This window comes from Apteryx mantelli, chromosome Z (assembly GCF_036417845.1).
Source record: "Apteryx mantelli isolate bAptMan1 chromosome Z, bAptMan1.hap1, whole genome shotgun sequence".
Taxonomy (NCBI): domain Eukaryota; kingdom Metazoa; phylum Chordata; class Aves; order Apterygiformes; family Apterygidae; genus Apteryx; species Apteryx mantelli.
In genome coordinates this window covers 77,561,319-77,579,549 of record NC_090020.1, presented here as the reverse complement: position 1 = coordinate 77,579,549, position 18,231 = coordinate 77,561,319, and the positions used below count along the sequence as shown (strand labels likewise).

The following is an 18,231-nucleotide window of genomic DNA, read 5'->3' as shown; positions in this document are numbered from 1 at the left end:
TGTAACTAACTCTGCTCACTGGTGTATGGTGTTCATCATATTATTCGTGTCTTGTCCAACAGGTACACTCAGACTACAAGGAAACAGAAATCCCTGTGGTAAGTTCTCAAATGCCTGTGTGCTTGCACTGCATGGTATTTCTAAAATGCTCCTGAAGTGCTTCCTAAAGTAGTGTTTCTTTGGGCACAAGAAGTCATAGGTGACTAGTAAACTTGCTGGGGTGAAGGAAGCAATCTCCACGCTCTCTGAGGTACAGGGTTTGCCTGCATCATAAGTGGCTCCTGCTGTTGCAATTGTTGGGCATGGTATTGAAGGATTCAGCCCCAACGGTAGGAGGGAGTATACTGTAAGAAATTTGGGTTGTTTGAGGTGATTTTGAGGGTGGAAAGAGTATGGTGCGAGTCAGCCTATACACATTGCTTGGTTTCACCCTAACAGGGAGTAACTTCCCAATGGCAGTCTAGAAAGCCTCTTCAGTTAACTATTTACTAAAATGACTTACGCTGCAGAAGATGTGGATTATCCTAGTTCTGTGCTAGGTGGAAACAGGTTGGGATGTGGAAGATTACCATCACCTAATCCTGTTCCCCCCCACCCCCCTCTAGGTAACACACCAAAATTTTCCAGTGTCTCAAGTGCCCAATAACACCAGCTGCACAAAACGGACAGGTGGCCCCACTCCCGAGCTACAGCAAGCCCTCTCTGCCAGTGAGAGGCAGTGTGTAGAGACAGTCGTCAACATGGGGTACTCGCCTGAGAATGTCCTGAAAGCCATGAAGAAGAAGGGACAGAACATAGACCAGGTAAGAGCTGGTGGAACAGGAAAGGGGCCCTCTGTTGGATGCTGATCCTGCTGAGGAACTGGACCTTGGGTTTGTAAAATGGAGAGAGGGAAGCTCTTGGGCTCTAACACTGAGTTGCAGCTTGTAGCTACTGTGGTGTTAACCTCTGGAGAAGTTGAGTCACCTGGCACTGAGGGCTCTCCCAAAAAAAACCCAAAAATCCTATGCATAAGCTTCTGTTGAGATACTGCTTAAGGCAGCCACATCTTCAGGTGCTGCATCCCAGCTGTCTGAGGCTGGGACAGGCCCTCAGCTCCCCATGAAGCTGGGAGAGGTACTTGGTCTTCTCAAGAGCCACAAAGGATGGCCCTGAGCTTATTTAGCATGATTCTACCCCTTGCTCAGTGCTGTTTGTTTAAAAACTAGGCAGCTTCCTTTGTTCTGAGCTCAAGCAGTTACTGAGCTGCACTCTCCTTCTCTAGAGGGATTGGCCCCTGCAGGCTTGCTACAGTCATGAAAGGCTCTTGCAAGGCACCAGTGACTGACTTTTTGTGCTATGACTGTGGCACTTCCTGCCCCATGTGTTGCCTCAAACGCTTGTTAAAACCAGGTCAGAGTATGCAGCGCCGCAGAGTGAAGCGTGGCTCTGGGTCTTGGATCAGCTTCAAACAAAGACATGTTTTAAAACAGGGAGAATGTGGCTGGACTTTCTACACCAACCCTATGTTTGCTGTGCTTTGTCCACAGCATCCCCTTGCTGGACTGCACAGATAGCCTGGGGAAGGAGTGGTGTCTCAATAATTTTTGTTTCAGGCAAAATCTGCCTACCTGTGGAGCTGCTCTGCTTGTCCACTAACTGTGAATCTGCTTAAACAGTGCACTGTAGTACTAAATGGAAGGCACGTGCCTTTGGAGGGCAGCTTTAATTCCTGCTGTGTTTTCAGGTTGTGTTCTCCTATGTACTTAGCATTACCTTCCTCTTACCCATCTAACCCTTACCCATACCTCTCAAAGCTGAGAATGGAGAAATTTGGCAACAGCTTCTGTGTGAGAGATATACAGCTCACTCGGCAGTCTACTGAGTTCATCTTAAAAGGCTGCCCACTGCCAGACTGCATTAGCTCTTGGAGATGTCTGAGAGGAAACTGATTCAAGGGCTGACTTATCTTACCTCTGTGACCTACAGTATCATTTCAAAAACTTGTGGTGTCAAAGCACTGTTAATCTTAAACTTCTGCCTTCACTCTGTGATCGGGAGCAGAAGGCTGAAGTTAAATTTTTAAGATTGTTTTGACTCAAGTGGAAAGTGAAGTTTGGAGCTGGTAGGAGAGCATAAAAAGACAGAAAGGCTCATTCATTTTCTCTGAACAAGCTGTCACGTAAAGAGCCTCTCGGCTCTACTAGGAAGAACTTTTTTTTCAGTCCCTAGTGAAGCCTGGGGTAGAATCATGCTTAGCCCTTCTGCACGTACAGAGATGGTATACAACTGTACACTGAAAATGTCACGCTGCAAACTTAGTTTCTTTTCCTCGTTCTCCACAGGTTTTGGATTACCTGTTTGCACATGGACAGCTTTGTGAGAAGGGTTTTGATCCGCTTCTTGTTGAAGCAGCTTTGGAAATGCATCAGTGTTCAGAAGAGAAGGTGAGGACATTATATGCTAAGCAACAGTGAAATTGTACCGTGAAGGGGAATTCCAGTAGCAGTTCCTCTAAAATGGCTGATGTAGTTTTGGCTTCACAGTAATACTGCCTTGTTTTCAGAGAACATCCTTGTGGTGATAAAGCAAATATGTGTTAAAGCACTAAACACATTCTGCATAACTTTTTTTATTGTTCTCAGTGGAATGCATTTGTATGGGGACAGGCTTTTTAAAGAGTCTGTCTATTCTGGCTGTCACGTTTTGAACCCCTACTCTACTTCTGGACCAAGTGCTTGGTACAGAGACACTTGATTTCAGAAGCAGCAAATTACCTTCAAAATCCTGCCTGCCCCGCTTGACCCAGCCATGAATTTCCTCCCTGGTACAGACACCCTGACGTGCTGCCCAGCAAATTATATTAGGGCTTTGTCTGGAAAAAGCTGGAAAAAATGACTTCTGGGAGACTGGTTCGCTGTGTGACTGCTTGGCAGCACCAGAGGGGCAGGAGCGCGTAGCCAGGACAGAGGACAGTAGGACTGCTTCTTTTAGTGTATGTCAGCTTGTTGTGTGCTGAGCTATAATATTAAATCTGCAGAGGTGCAACCCAACTTCCCCTAGACACATGCATACCTGCCTGCCTTTCTTGAACTTAGTGATGAGTGCAGATGGAGGAACAGCAGTGTGAAGATGGGGGAAGTGACTGAGAGTTTAGGAAGCACATCTACTAGTGGCTTAACCCAAAATTGAATGGAGCTAGTCTCCTGATTGTCCATTTCAAAATATTTTTCTCTTCTGGAGTGGGGTACAGCTACTGTAAATGACAGATGGTTCATAAGTCTGATTACTTGATTCATTTCTTGTCACTTGTTTGGGGTGTGGTGGGGGGATTGAGGCTCAAGAGGGATTCAGGTTTGGAGTTAGTAGATGGTATTATAGTATGTCCAATAGGATTTTTGCTAATTTCCTTGGTTTGCCCTAGATCTTAAGAGCCATTTGATAGAGAGGGTTATTGCACCGTTTGCAAATATGGCTTGTAATAATGGTCAGAGTAACATCCTTGCTGAAGATGAGGCCCAGTGCGCTGCTGAACACTGAGCTCTGGTGGCTTTTGTGCGAATGCACCTTTTCTAAACTGAGCTTGCTGAATAGGATGTATTTTTGGAGCTAGGAATTAGGGTTGCCCAGTGGCTGGAGAGTGGCACTGTGCTAAACCCCAGCTCCAAGTAAGACTGAGCCTTGGTCCTTTTCTCTCTTGCAAATAATTGTCTGTCTCTCTCTTTCAGACCACAGAACTTCTCCAACTAATGAGTCAGTTTAAAGAAATGGGCTTTGAACTAAAAGACATTAAGGAGGTCTTATTATTGCATAACAATGACCAACACAACGCTTTGGAAGATCTAATGGCCCGTGCAGGAGCCAGCTGAAAACACATTCCTGGGTTCTCGGCGTGCAATGGAGCAGGACCAGCCCCACCACCTTCACATCCAGTGTGACTGGCTCTCGACAGGAAGGAGCCCAGCTTTTCGCGTACACGGCAGAGTGACTGAGCAAGCCTGCCTGCGTGCATTACTACAGCATTTCTTTCAACTGAGAGCCAACTTCCTTTCTTAAATTAAAATTTTAAAGTGCCCTTTCCTAAGTTTCCTTTTTCCAGCTTGGCCACGGAGAGTTTAGACTGCCCAACCTCTACTGGAATTGTATATAGGCAGAGACAGGAGTGGTTTTTCCCCCCTACTGTTGCACTGGAGTTGGACAGAAGAATACTAAGTTGATTCTGAAACTAGGATGCTTTGGTTCTCTAAAGCTGCTTTCATGGTGTCTGCTTGTACTGAATTACTTGACTGTCACAGTCCAGATTAACTGGTTAAATTTGACCTTTAGTGCAATGGAGTTTTATTTTTTGGTTGGAAGTTAGTCTGTAACTTAGTAAAACACTGGTTCAGAAACTGTCGCTATGCATAAAAAGAGAAGCTGTTCCTCTTCCTGTGTGTTTTTTTTTTTTTTTTTTTTTTGACCCATGCATCCAACACTTCTGCCAGACGTGAGTATCCAGTGCTGAGTGGTGTGTAAGTTCTCTTGAAACAGGTAAGCTGTGAACTCAACCTGGATCTGCAACTTGTGTTGGTTCTTGAACCTGAAGGCAGAGAGCTGGGGCTCAGTATTCTTAACCCCCGGGTTTGTAGGTTATTTAAGGAAATGCCCTGCTAGGAAATCAATTATCTTTTGTTTTAAATAATACTTAGTGTGAAGCAGGAGGTTTCTTTCAAGCACTTTTCTTTGAAACAAAATATACTCACTGCATTAGTTCCATTCTCCACACTGCTATAGAATTACCTAATAACATCTAGTACTAGAAATCAGGTTTTGGGTTGTTTTTGGTAGTACGAAGTGTATTATGTTGTACATTGTTCAAGTTCTAAATACATAAAATATCAGCAGTCTTGAGGAATCTTTAAAGTAGTTTGCTAAGTATTTTGATTCTGCAGAAGAACAACTAATAAAACCCTCAAATGTATTCCCAGTGTCATGGTTCACATCTCTCATGCTCTTTGGCTTCAGTAGATGACCTTGCTGAATCCTGCGAGCCCAGGTGCTGCCCGCTCCTGTGGGCCTGTATGTTCACTGTCAGCACTGGGCAGACCTACCAGAGTCCTCTGGGCCAGTGGCTGCACTGGTGAAACATGCTTCTTTCTGTGGCCTGTTTCTGTTTTGCACTCGAACAAAACCAGACCTGGGTATTCACGCTCATGTTAGAGCATGGAGCTGGCACTGGACTTCGGGAGGGGAGGACAGCTCAGCTGGCTGCCTCAGCTTAGGTTTTTCAGTAGGAGTTTCAGCAGCAACTTTCTGGTCAGTGGGCAGCTCCTGTGGGTTTGCTTAAAGCAGTTGCTCAGCTTTCCTTCCTAGGTGAGAGATGTGACAGCTTGAAACCAAGGAAATGGGGTTCCTGATTAGTCAGAAAAGCTGCAAAACAACTTGCACTGCTCCAGTGTCACTACTGTGAACATTTGTGTCACTTGTTTCTTGATTCTCAGAGCTGATATCCAAGCAAAAGTCCCTGTCTAGTACTAGACATTCCTGCAGAATAAGCAAGAAATCTTTCCAGTGGAAAAGTAACTATTTAGATCAAACCTCTCAATAAAATCATCTATTTGGTTGTGTTAATGCTGAAGTTTTTCACGGTTGCCCTCATAGGGGATCACTGTGAAATACAGTAGAATAACCACATTGTGTAAAGAGATTGTTGCAGACGTGAGAGCAGAGGTGTTAATCTAATCTCTGTGCAGTAGTGAAAGACTGGGAAGTGGTACCTATAAATCCAGCCTCCTTCCACCAAAGAGACCTACTACCGTTGTGTCTTCTGTGGCAACGCCGCTCTTGATTGCGCAGTGAGGTTTCTGCATGTTGTGTTACTGGGTGGCTGCAAGGCGGCAGTGCTTTCAGGACAGCTGCTCTTACAGAACGAACACACAAGTCGGTTGTGTGACCATCGAGTGAGGGGGTTAACTACGTGATTTAGGGGAGGGGTAATGAAATGTGGAACAAACGACAAAATGTGCTGAAACTTGAATGTTGTTTTTGGGTAGCATGTGTCTGTTTAGTTACACTGATCCTCTTGTTATCTGCTGTCACGTTCCAAACCAAGCTTGTTCTGGGAGCGGAGAGGTTCTGCTGCCCTGCGGTGCCCGAAGGCTGGTGCTCTCCCCTGCTGCTGGTTGGAGAGAAGATGCTTGTGTTCCCTGTCATACTTGACACCTGCTTTTCCTTAATCAGCAGCTCTATTTATGTACCTGGAAAACGGCACTCAGCAGTGTTTCAACGTTGTCAGAGGCCATTCTGCCTTGTGTGCAGGCTGCAGCCAAATCAGTACTGGTATCTGGACTTGGGATGTCACGGGGGAAAGGCTCGTGAGGAGCAGTGTAGAGGCAAAGCCAAAAACCCATCTACAGTTTGCTTTGTTTACAGTGGGCAGGGCCAGAGGCTCACTGCTGCCTTCTGATGGTTTTTCACAGCAGCAGCCCTGAGGAGGAGGCTGATACCAAAGGGCTGTCAGTCGCTGACACGGGGCTAAGGGCTGCCACGCTGGCCGCAAAAGCCTGGTGTGATGCGAGATGCCCCTCTGGTTGTTGGCTTGGTTTGAGGGATCCTAGTTTGGGAGGCAGCGGGAGCTCCCTGGCTGCCGGCCACACTTGAGCCCTAGGGTGCCCTGAGGCTTCACTGGGCTGGGTTGCCCAACGGCTCTGGGATACCTCATCAGCGAAGCTGCTCGGCTCCGCTTAGCTCCTGATCCCAGGGTGTGTGTCAGCAGGTTATTTTGTGTGTTAAGTGTGTGTGGGTTGGGTTTCTTTGGTTTATTTTTTGGGGTTTTTTTGGTTTTCTTCCCTCCGCCCCAGCTTTGCTGCAGCTTTTCCGTGTGACGTGTGGCTGGGCAGCTCTGCCTGCCCTCTGCTCGCGGTCGTTCAGCGCAGTGTGGTGCGAGGGTCACCTCGCTGCTGCCTTAAGCTGCCGCCTGTTTAATTCAGTGCTGTACGGCTGACTGTTGGCTAGAGGACGGTGCCTGAAACATGAGCTGCACGAACAGGCCGGGTGGGAAGGGGGAGTCTCGTATGTATTTCCAACCCAAGCTAATCTTTTACAGTTGGATGCTTTTAGTTTTGATCACGTTTAATTTAAAACAAACTCTACCAGAGTTCTGTAGTAAATTGGATTTTATTTTAAATAATGTAAAGTATTCAAATAAAATATCAAGCACCTGCCATGAGCATTAATAGTCTTTGTTACAATCCAATACAAAAGTAAATTCATTAGTTCTTAATTTACTTGATTGTACGTGGCCAGGCTCTATTAATCTCTTAAACTTCTATAACAGTTTTGCATACATTCCTCAATGAAAACAACTCCTATCAGATGTCAGTGCAATATCAAACAGCTGTAAAGGGCTGCCATTTCTGAAACACTCATTTAGCACACTCTCACACAAGAGTTAAAGCAGCATCTAGGTAATAACCTTAAGTGGAGAGAAGAATATACTCTCATTTTGGTAGCTTCTGGTACATACTATGAGCCCAGTTTTGCTATTTCATGGGCAGGTAGTACTTCAAGCATGTCAATAGTCCTTTTATTGCTAAGGATGAGGTGCTTTTATTTATTTTTTTCTTTTGTTAGTGGACTGAGTCTTGTATTCAGCAGGGGAAAGAATAATATTCTGAGAATAGCCTGGAAATGAAATGTTACTTAACAAGGTGCACTTCTGAAGATGACTCTAGTTTAAGAGCTCATCAGATCTTGGAAACTGGTTTTTTTTTAATTGCTGGATGTTTCCCAGTGTTCCTGACCATTCCAGGGAACAGCTGCTTTGGAAACTTGCACTGGGAACAGGCTTGCTTACCTTTTTCACTGTAGACCAGACAGAAACCACTCACAGGTGACTCAGCTTGGTAGCTGACTTGACTCCCATTTCCTTTGCACATGGAAATTTTTGGTCACTGTATTGCTGCACTTATCTCAGAAAATACCAAGATAATAACATGGCGCTGCCACAGTGTGGTTCGTTCTTGCATGTTGCTTTAGAAATGGCCATCTTGGGAAAGAGACTGAAAATCCCTGTGAATGTACTTTGCTGAGCTGCTCTTTAAAAACAGTCCCCTACTGCGTGAAAGTACAAATCAATCACATCTTTCAAAGCTATACCCATGTCCCAAATGTCAAAGTACACAGAAGAAGGTAAGTACTGCCCTTTTTCCTCTCTTTCCCCCAGCTACCACTGCATTACTGGCTGGACCTCTCCTTTTCCTGTGACCTTTGCGCATATCCTTCTGTCCCACCTTCTCAGCTCCAGACTAGCTGGCAAAAGTGCTCAGCAGCTCCCTAACAAACAGCCTTGTTTTCTGTACCATCACTGGGGAAAATGCTGTGGAAATTACTGAAAATGCTTCCATCTCTTTGCTTTCGGAAGATGCAAGCACTACCCACTGCTTGCGCAGTTCACCTCACTTTTTGCATGGGGAAAGCTGTCCTTGTCTCTAAGACTGGGGGGAAGTGGGGGCTGCATTTCTAAGAGTTACTTATTTTAAAGAGGAACTCAGTTTATAGCTGCTCTTATCTCCCCGGTGTGTTAACAACACACCGGTATCCCATGGGCTAGCAGCAGGCAGGTGCATGTGGTTGCTGTATAGTTCTCTGTTAGCAGCTGTCGAGCACAGCTACTCCGTGGTGCGTGAAGGTGCTGTGTGTGCGCTGAGGCTGCTGAAGAGGTGCTGCCTTTCTTGCTCCTGAAAGCCTCGTTTCTCAGAGTAAAGGCAGCTTCTTAAAAGCAGGCTGGGAGGCCTGGTTTCGCGTGTGACTTTCTGCTGGCCTGTAATCTGGACTCGGGCACTATCTTGAGGGCCATAAACTCAGACTCTGAAATGGCTCTGCTCTCTGCTTCGCAGGGTAATCCACTGTCAGTTGGGAGATGGAGACTAACCAGTACTTTTTAATAAAATAAATAACTTTTTTTAGTTACTATGGTTTGTCCTACCCTTGTGCTTCTGTTCCCCAGGGCTTAAGCTGTGTGACATTCCTGGGAGTGTTTGCACTGAATATGCAGCACAAATAACTGAATGTGATCACTGCACTGTTCCTCTTCCAGACTTGTGCTCCTCTGGGTAGCCGTAGTAGCAGACAGCAAAATTCATAGCTGCTTAGCATGCTTAGATTGAGCTACTGTAGGCATTATTGAGGAGACATGGAACTGGCTGTGTGCTGTGACAGCCCTGACTTTGGACTGGGGTAGCTTGCATAGCATGTTGCCGTAGTTATGCATATTTTAAGCTCACTTGCAGCTTCAGCAGGCGGATTTGTTTTGAGGCTCAGATGTACTGCACAGAAGCAGGGATTTTGCAGGGCTACAGTTGATAGTGCTGTAGTTCTTGGTTCAAGTATCAGGTTTACTTAACAGCAAGGTTAGCAGCTTCTGAAATCCAACTGCCTCTAAGCGGACTCTCTCTTTTGATGTGAAAAATGAATTCTGCAGTGCAATGAAGTCACCCTGGACGAAGCACCCTACAGCAGAGCTGTACGGCAGAGGTCAGATATCCTTCGTAGCAGGGTAAACTTTGGGCCTCTCACTCTTGGCCTGGGTATGAAACCCATGTGTTTGTTAACATGCCAGATGACCCTTTGGTGCAAAGTCTCTTGTATATAAGCCTTCTGCTAAACCACCCATTACGCGTGACTTACTTAAGCCATCTTTTTCAGATGGTCTGGAGTTAGTCCCAAGCAAAGAACAAGTGCAGCAATAGCCTTCCGCCCTCTGAAAGCATCAGCACCTCTTGTCCTACCTTGATTTTCATATATTTTGGTCTAGTTATTTAGTGTATTTAAACAGTGGCTCCCCTCTGCTTCCTCATTTGTTTGCCAACATACTTTTCTGGATAGCTTTTGAGTATTTCTGTTCAGAGCTGTGTCTAGTTTCAAAGTGGTTCCCCCCCCCCTCCAATTTTCTTGGCAGCACAAAAGTGCCTTTAGTATGTGAGAAGCTGCTGTGACTACTGTAGACTGGACTGCCTGGTGAGATATTTAAAGGCTGCTGAACTGTTAAGAATGTGGCTTACTCATTTTAAGGAAGTACAAAGCTTGTGGTGACAAACATTCCTCTCCCTTACTCAAAATTCTCTCCATCCTTTTCTAAAATATATACTAATTGCAAATATCAAACCAAAAGCTATCCCCTACCCACCCACGCTTTGCAGCACCAAATGTGGTGGAACACTAGCTGGCTCTTTCCATAACTGTCTTTGCGCATAGGGCATGTGTAAGCAAAGAGCAGCTAAACTGGTGGTGGTGTTTGCAAGACTCTGTCAGTGCCAGGAGAAGCTAAATAGAGCTTAAGCTGGGCTCGCATGGTCTGGATACACTTTGACTTCAGTACCAAGATTTCATCCAGCTTGGTCACGAAGTTCTGAAAATCCTGGGGAGAAAAACAAAAGGAAAGCTTGGGGAACAACAGCGGTAGCAAGTTGGAGACAATCAGCATATTTTATGTACTGCTGCAGTACATAAAAGAATGTTTTCTATTCTACGGTGTAACAGACTTACTCAGTATTTCCTTATGAGAGTCCTGACTCTCAAAGAGTCAATTGCCCCTAATGCCCCTGACTCTCAAAGTTCAATGCCCCTAATTACTGAGGTTAATTTACTCCCGTAGTTTTTTTCCTTTAGCTGTCTAATACGCTGGCTTAAAAAAAGGAATTAAAAAGGAATAAGATTCCTGCTGTCACCCTTCTGCACAGGTTGTCCTGTAGAGGGTTTGATACAGATACTAGTCATCTGAGGTGCAGTTTTACAATGTACTGGATCTGCTCTTTCCCGTGTTCCTGACACCTCTCTTGTGTTGGAGCTAACAATCATGAAGATCAGTGGTAATCAGACAGAAAAAAAAAAAATACTATTTGTGGGAGAGGGGAAGGACTGTTTTACATGAGGTCACAGAGCCAGTCTAGCTCCTGCATAGCTGCAGGTCTGCTAGATCAGACGTGATAAACAGCAGCAACGTAGAGCCTAGGGAGAGGCCGCTACTTTCCATAGCATTCTGCCACAAAATTAGACAAAGTATGATCTGAAACTGTACCTAAAACTGGAGGCAGTTATTTTTAAGCAAGGCTTGTGTTAATAAAGGAGCATTCAGACTTGCCCCTGCCAGATGACAAGAGAGTTTGGTGCTTTTGGTCACAGGTCAGTGTCTGAGAACTGGGGAAGCGTCACTGTCCTCAGGGCTAGGGACTTCGACTGCTTCTGCGTGAAAAACAATCATGCAGGACTCGGGCACAATATTGTCCTGCAGACATCAGCACTGTAATGAAGACCAACCCAGCTGCCCTGGCTTATTTTTCTTAAGCAATTTAAATACTGCTTGGTTCAGTATGTGCTTATGTGGCAGGAGTTTCTCTGTGGCCCAGGTTTCATGGCTGGAGAAGTGGCAGCCATCTGAAAGCGAATGGAGGACAAACTGACCTGGGAAGTCCAAGCTAGTTTCATTGCCCAAGGAAAGGTCCTGCTGCAAAATAACACTACCAGGCAAAAGCTATTTGCACATTGCTGGGAGGCCTGGCAAGAGCATCACATTCCTGCTAGCCTGAAAATGATTGCTACTTGGGGCAAATAAAAGGATTTGCGGGGGGAGGAAGGGCCATCTCTATTGAGCAACAGAATTGAGAAGAACAACCTTGAGTAATTAAAAAAAAGAAAAAAAAAAAGACCACTTTGTATCATCTCGATCTCTGCCACAAAACTAATACAGCCGATGCCTGTTGTGCCCCCTCCTGCGCTGCTATATGTTATCTGGTACTACATCACGTGCACAGTGCTGTCAGCTGGAAATCACAGCGGACTGGCCACATGGTGGCTGCCATTCCAAATTCCCCGAGGCAAAGGTCCCTGCAGCTGCACTTCAAGCTTGAAGCTGTGATAGGAATAAAAATGGCTTCGATAATATAATGCAGCAGTGGAACTTGGTTTTACTGATAGGGTGAGGAAACAAGGAAGGCAGGAGGCTGTCACTGGGAAATGTTAATGGTCTGGATGGGAGATGAGGCTTGTCACACAACTGTGACACGCGCCTATCAGGAGGCAGGCGAAATCACAGTGTGATCTGAAGAGAAACCAGAGCACCTGAACTGCCTGACTAGCAGCGGGGCCATGCGAGTGCCAGTCTTTACAGCCAAGCCTTTACTGTCGTAATCCAAGACAAGGACAAGCCAAGAAACCCTCGAGTGACAGAAGAAGTTAAGAGCCTCTGAGGGAGCCAGTAATCATGGTGGTTAGAGCAGAGGAGTGAGCGGGGCCATGCTGATCAGGGGTTGGCACATCTGCAGTGTGATAAGCAAGGGACCCCCAGAAGGAGGTGGCAATGTGGCACTTCATCACCAACCGTGACATCCCAGTGTCATGCTTTATGGGAGTGCTGCTTTCTGTAGTAGTGACTTACTGGGTCCAGCCTGTAAGGGGAAAAAACTTCACATGGAAAGAAGCCCTGTTTGGTACAGTCTGGTACCCATGTTGCAAGATAAGAGAAAGGTGTCTTAGTGGAGACAAGCGGTTCAGGGTTGGCCCATCAGCCTCATTCTCCCCCAAGGACCTGGCAGAATGGAGACTGGCAAAGACAGGACAGGTACTGAAGATGAGCAGCCTCCTAGGACTCAGGGAGGCAGCAGAGAACAAGAGGAGGAACACGAGGGATGTCACTGATTCAGATTAAAGATTAATTTATGCAGGTTCAACAGGCACTGAAATCATCATCTGAAATACTTACCGTTGCTGACATCTGATTCATCAAGCACTCTTCCTTAAAGCACAAGGATGCCATTTCATCCAGCTGCTGCCGATGGGCTCTGATCATAGCCTGTCTGATTAACACAAAGTATACCCTTGGTTACACAGCCTGCTGCTCTGCCTGTAATTACTGTTAAGCTCTGATAAGCTTTTAAAAAGGAGGAATATCCCTGAAGAAGTCTTGCTGCTGGTGCTCCCTGGCACTCAGGCACACACAGGCACACACACACAGAGTGGTTCTTGATGTATGGTGGACTATACTTGTTTGGGCTACAGGTAAAGAGCCTGATGCCTGAGGATTGCTCTGAGAAGAGTGATCGCAGCCTCCCGTTAGCAGAGGCAGCCCAGGAGCACATACTGCTTTTTACCATAGGGAAACCTAGAAGGAAAAAAAAAAAACAACCCTGCCTGATTAGACCATGAGGTTGAAACCATCTGGGCAACTCTAGCTGTTTTTCTTTCCATAGGGAAGCAACAGCTATCACTTGCTTCTTGATGGGTGGTTTTGATATATTTTAGGTACTTTCCATCTCACAGGAAGCCAATTAGTTTCTGAGAATTTCAGCTTGTGTTATACTATTCATTCCTCTAATGTTATCCAAGGAAACTCTAATGGAATAATTGGCTTCCTGTGAGATTTTAAAATGTCACTAAATAACAGTCAATCATATATTTACATAAGATAATGACTATCAATTATCCTTAATTTTATTAAATAATTATTTCATAGATTAATTGACTTCCTAACAGTTTCAAAGTACATAAAAGCATGATATACAAATAAAGGCAGAGGTACCACATTTGTGTCTAGAATTTCTAGGTTCTATGACAAACTACAGCGATAAGTAAGACTTACTGTGCCTTTTCCAGGGCTTCCCTCTGCTGCTTTTCCATCTCTGATGTAGCACTTGGGGAGATGATGGGGGAGATGATGTTGGACAGGCCTGAGGGGCTGTTTGCATTTGCTGATGGCTTAATCTCTTTGGTAGCAGATTCTGACTCTGCAGCAAAAGTCTCTTTTGTAAAAATATTCTGCATCAATTTGTTCTTAAGCAACCCAATTTCCTCACTCCTGAACGATGACTTGGCTGTGTCTTCAGGATGACCGAAGTCCTGGTTCCTCAGTCCTGACTCGGGCTGCAGTAGCAGGCTGCTTTCTTGAGAGGGGGACTGGACTGTATAATCCATATTTCCCACACTGGGAAAGCATGGCATACCTGCAAAATAACCCTTTTCAGGAATATCAGCATGTATTTCCTGAGCCATGGGCTCAACACTGTGTCCTTGATTTGAATTAGATTTTCCTGAATTACCAGTAATATCTTTAGCATCAGCATTGCACTGTCTCCTGTCTGAGTATCCTTCGCACACTGAGTTACTGAGAAGCAAGCCACCCTCTCTCTCTCCTGTGGAGTCCCTGGATTCAGCTGCGGATGTTTCTGTCAGGGCTTCACTTCCAACAAACGAACTGTGACTGGCTCCTTGATTGAATGAACCTGAGCCCAGAAGGCAGCAGCATGGCTTCACATCACCACCTGCGGGTGAAAACCACTTGTCTCCTCTCTGTGGAAAACGCTGCAAGATGCAGTTTCTTCCACCACGACGCATTTGCTCCCCTAGCTCCAACATGCTGTCTGTCAGAGCTCTGTTTCTAGTGCACTGCCAGGCCTCTTCCTCAAGTCTCTTCTGGGACACATGTACGTTCCTGTCCAACATCTGTTTCACATGGGGAGACTTCTCTTGGTTGGAAGACACAGGCTCAGGTTCAGCTGCTTCCTCATAGTCAAGAAGGGGTACTGTGAGAGGGGCCACCAACTCAGAAGTTAACTCTGAGGAATTACTGGAAGCTCCACAATGGCCAACTCCATTTTTTCGAGTTTTCCATTTTAGGTCTCCTGCAAGGGCAGCTTGTCTATCCAAGGTGGATTCTTCCTTCTGCTTATGTAGGAGGTTGACCTCTTTGTGCTCTGGAGTCCCTGATTTCAGTATGGGAGAAACACATGGGTTTGGAGCCTCCTTTTCTGGAGTCAAGGCAGTTTCACTGGAATAAATGAGACATTTGTGTTTGGGTTTGTACTGTTTGTGATCAGCTGGGAAATCTTTGCCATTTTTCCAGTTACAAGCAAGATCTTCTTGCAGGCAGTAAGGTTTTTCTGCAGTATTGCTTGGAGGGGACTCAATAGTTAAGTCGTAGCTCCAGTCTGATGGAGTTTTGTGTCCACCTGCATTTTTAATGGATTCCTCTGTCTTTGGGCAGCTCCCACTACAATCCCAGCTGTCATCTAGTTCATGTTCTTGCACAGGAATTGAGTATTTAAACAATAAATCCTGTCTCTTTTGGTCTTTCTGCTCTTCCTCAGTTCCTTGTTCTCTTTGATGAAGGAAAAATGAATGTTGGCTACATTCATTGGGGCTTCTTCTTTTCACACTCTTTTGACTGCAGACAGGTGAGAAAGAATCTTCACTAAAATCACTGTCATCCAGATCTTCCAGCTGCATCCCCTCTTTGCTCTGTGCTTCAGTGGCAGTAAGGCTTGGCTCCTGCTGCACTTGAATCTCCTGGGGCTTGTAGTGAGTTAAAAACCTCTCAAGAGGTTGGTAGTTCAATTTCTGCTGTAGAATAGGTGGCTGCTGAAACTGCTGGTGATAAAGGCGTAAATGCTCCTCCCTTTCCTTCTGAAACGGAGAGAGGATTGCCCAGGTTTCAGCACACTGTTTAGCAAAGGCATTTCCCCACTCCTGATTGCCATCAGAAGGCTGATTTCCACCTCCAAAGGAAAAATCATCTCTAGAAACAAGCTGTTTCTGCACAGGTTGCACTGTCTGGACTTTCAGAGATTGGCCAGGTGGTTTATCTTGCACATACTTGTCTCTTTGGCCACTCTCTTTTGTCTCTGCCATGACAGCATTTTTGATGATAAAATCCTTTGCAGTGTGGTTCTTTTCAGAGTGGGGGGACAGATCATCAGTCTTCTTCTTCAGGGGCTGCCCTATCCGCAGGACTCCCTTAACGGGGCTGGTGTGGTGGAACCACGGTGAGCTGGGATTTCCTCTGCAGGCATGTCCTTTGTTGACTCCCCTGGGGGTTGAGGTAAAAGGGACACTGGGTGGCTGGAGCGCTGAAGGACATGCTTTCGTTTTTGTAGAACTTGAAGGATGCTGGAGGCCTAGCTTCACTTTCTTTGGAGAGCTCTTTTCCCCAGGTGGCAAAGAGGGAGAGTTTTGGATACGTTTTGGAGACATGTTTCCAGCTATCCGACGTCTGTTTGTGAAGGGGGTAGAACATTTAATCCCTTTTTTCAACTCTTTGACCCTGTAAATGAGGCTGCCTTTAGATGTCATGCTCTCAGATAAATAATGATGCCTTCAGAACAAACTAATACTTTGGCATATTAAGGCTAAATTGCTTAACTGAATGTCATGATTTATGTTTAAACTACCAGTGACCCAGGCAGGCATCAAAAACGCCTGTACCAAAATGCCTGAACTTCTGGAAAGGTCTATATAGCATGTTAAAGTGCTTCCTTGAACAATGTCTAACAGGCCAAATGAGGGAAAATGGCCTCTATTCAATTTCAGTGGAAGAGGTTGCATTTCCACACTTTATAATGCACAGTACCAACTCAAAACAAGTTGGTACTCTCACCAGCACAACACATAGTCCCACAGGACACGTGCTAGGGTTTTTGGAGTAGTTGCAGTACAGCTAATTAGCTCAGGGGATGCGTGTTCAGGCTACGTTACTCCTGGATCAGACTCATCTATGCAACTGTGAAGAGCTGCTCTAACTGGTGTCACCCTGTTCTCTCAGTTGTTTTTTATTCCTCTGTCCCCTTATACATCTCCTGTCCTCTTAACCCCAGCACTGCACAGCTTGCAACCCATCTCTTCCTGTGCAGAAGGGAGGGTGAAGGGCTTTAGCACACACTAGGCAGAACTACAATAGAAAACTAAAACAAAACTTTGAGTACTGAGCTTAGTAATCCTGCAGTTACAGAGAGCACAGTGATATCTTCATCACTAAAAGCTGTCATCAGAAAGGAGTTACAAGACCTGGAGAATTTTATGACCCAATATGAGAGTGGAACAGGTAAGGATTTCATCTGCATTAGGAAAATTGCATTTCTTGCTTAACTCATCATTTCCAATGCAATCAAAATAAAACGTAATCACAAACACATTATACATTACTTTTTTCTTGCTGTTTTTCACCTTAGCAAGTTTGAACTACTCCACCCACCTGTCAGCATATCGCAAAGTGTTCAGGGTATGCTCTGTAGCTATGTGGCTAGGTGATACATTGGCTATCATACATGTCTTGGAATTGCCAATGAAAGAATCCTTTAGGACCTAGGAGTGGAAGGAAAAAAAAAAGTTTAAGATTCTTAGTAATTCATATATTTATTTTCAAACAATAAGGGATAAAAATTTAGAACCCATAGGATACAGACTTGCAGTTTAAAAAAATTACTTGAGCGGGTTACTATGTATTAGAGTCCCCTGTACACACCATTTTGCACAAAATACGTGGTAAAGTGATTTAGTTCTGCTTAGAACTTATAAAAAGTTAACTAAGTTATCTTGCGCTTCCCATGAGTTAACAGCGTGTGCAGAGGCATTTTACCATGATTCAAGTGACGCACAGTAACTGTCTCTTTTTATGTAGTCCACATGCCTCAATTTGTCGTGTAATTCTTCGTTTACAATTTAAAATGAATACAAGCGTTCGCCAGTGCTCCGAACAAACCCTTGCACCAGGTGCCACAACGGTGCCCATATGTTTTGAGGAATAAAGCATATGTTACAACTAGAGTGAAGAAACGTCGATCAAAACTCCCGTGACTGTTACTGAACAGAAGATGCAAGATTGATGGTGGAGTGGGTGGAGATGGATGATAACTCTTTTGAGTCTGGTTATGTAGACGTACACAACATGGGACTAAGAGGACTCAATCATGGAGTTTGGGAGTTAGTGCACTTTTGGGAAAGCTGTGGTCCTCCGGATTGATTATATTTTGGAAAAGTTATTCATTTCTGTGTTTTTTCAAAGGTTTAATAACAGTTATTGAATCATTTTTTTTTCATTTTGCCCTCCTCAGGGAAATACCTATTCCTGCCTTCTTGCTGGTTTTACCTGAGTTAATTTGCTTTGCCGGAAAGGTGTATGAGCGTGTTCCTGATCCAGCGCCCGAATGCATTCCTTTAGCTACCAAAACAAGAGGGGGAAAAACACATCAACCACAAGCTGGAGAGGAACTGAATTTCACCATACCTAACCTACAAATTCGCTATTTCCCTTATGTGCCTTTGGCTCCTACCATGTGACGTCCCTTGCAGGAGGCGTCTACATCACAGCCACAGCAGTGAAAGACTAACTTTAGCTAGTTCAGGTATCAACAGCAGTTTAGCAGCACTCACAAAGAGCAAAGGTACAGCACAAAGCATAGCTAGCCCAGCCTGTCGGCTTTATGGGCTATATAAAACATGTCCAAGAAG

General features: G+C 45.1%; 2 protein-coding genes across 6 annotated transcripts in view; one reads left to right on the top strand and one right to left on the bottom strand.

Annotated features, from left to right (window-relative positions):
- UBAP1 (ubiquitin associated protein 1) overlaps positions 1 to 4,400 on the top strand; it is a 36,328-nt gene extending 31,928 nt beyond the window's left edge. For 4 of the 5 annotated variants that reach the window (XM_067316341.1, XM_067316340.1, XM_013953788.2 and 1 more), the window contains 4 exons: positions 63 to 98; positions 606 to 803; positions 2,325 to 2,426; positions 3,708 to 4,400. In XM_067316341.1, the coding sequence (XP_067172442.1) occupies positions 63 to 98; positions 606 to 803; positions 2,325 to 2,426; positions 3,708 to 3,848 (477 nt within the window). In that variant the 3' untranslated portion in view covers positions 3,849 to 4,400. The remainder of the gene's footprint in view (positions 1 to 62; positions 99 to 605; positions 804 to 2,324; positions 2,427 to 3,707) is intronic. The other variant, XM_013953791.2, reaches the window with a different exon arrangement.
- A 2,715-nt stretch (positions 4,401 to 7,115) lies between these two features.
- KIF24 (kinesin family member 24) overlaps positions 7,116 to 18,231 on the bottom strand; it is a 28,282-nt gene continuing 17,166 nt past the window's right edge. Inside the window, exons 8-12 of the mRNA XM_067316339.1 lie at positions 17,870 to 17,941; positions 16,976 to 17,085; positions 13,592 to 16,048; positions 12,716 to 12,809; positions 7,116 to 10,375 (exon numbers count right to left, since the gene is read on the bottom strand). Of these exons, the coding sequence (XP_067172440.1) occupies positions 10,235 to 10,375; positions 12,716 to 12,809; positions 13,592 to 16,048; positions 16,976 to 17,085; positions 17,870 to 17,941 (2,874 nt within the window). The 3' untranslated portion in view covers positions 7,116 to 10,234. The remainder of the gene's footprint in view (positions 10,376 to 12,715; positions 12,810 to 13,591; positions 16,049 to 16,975; positions 17,086 to 17,869; positions 17,942 to 18,231) is intronic.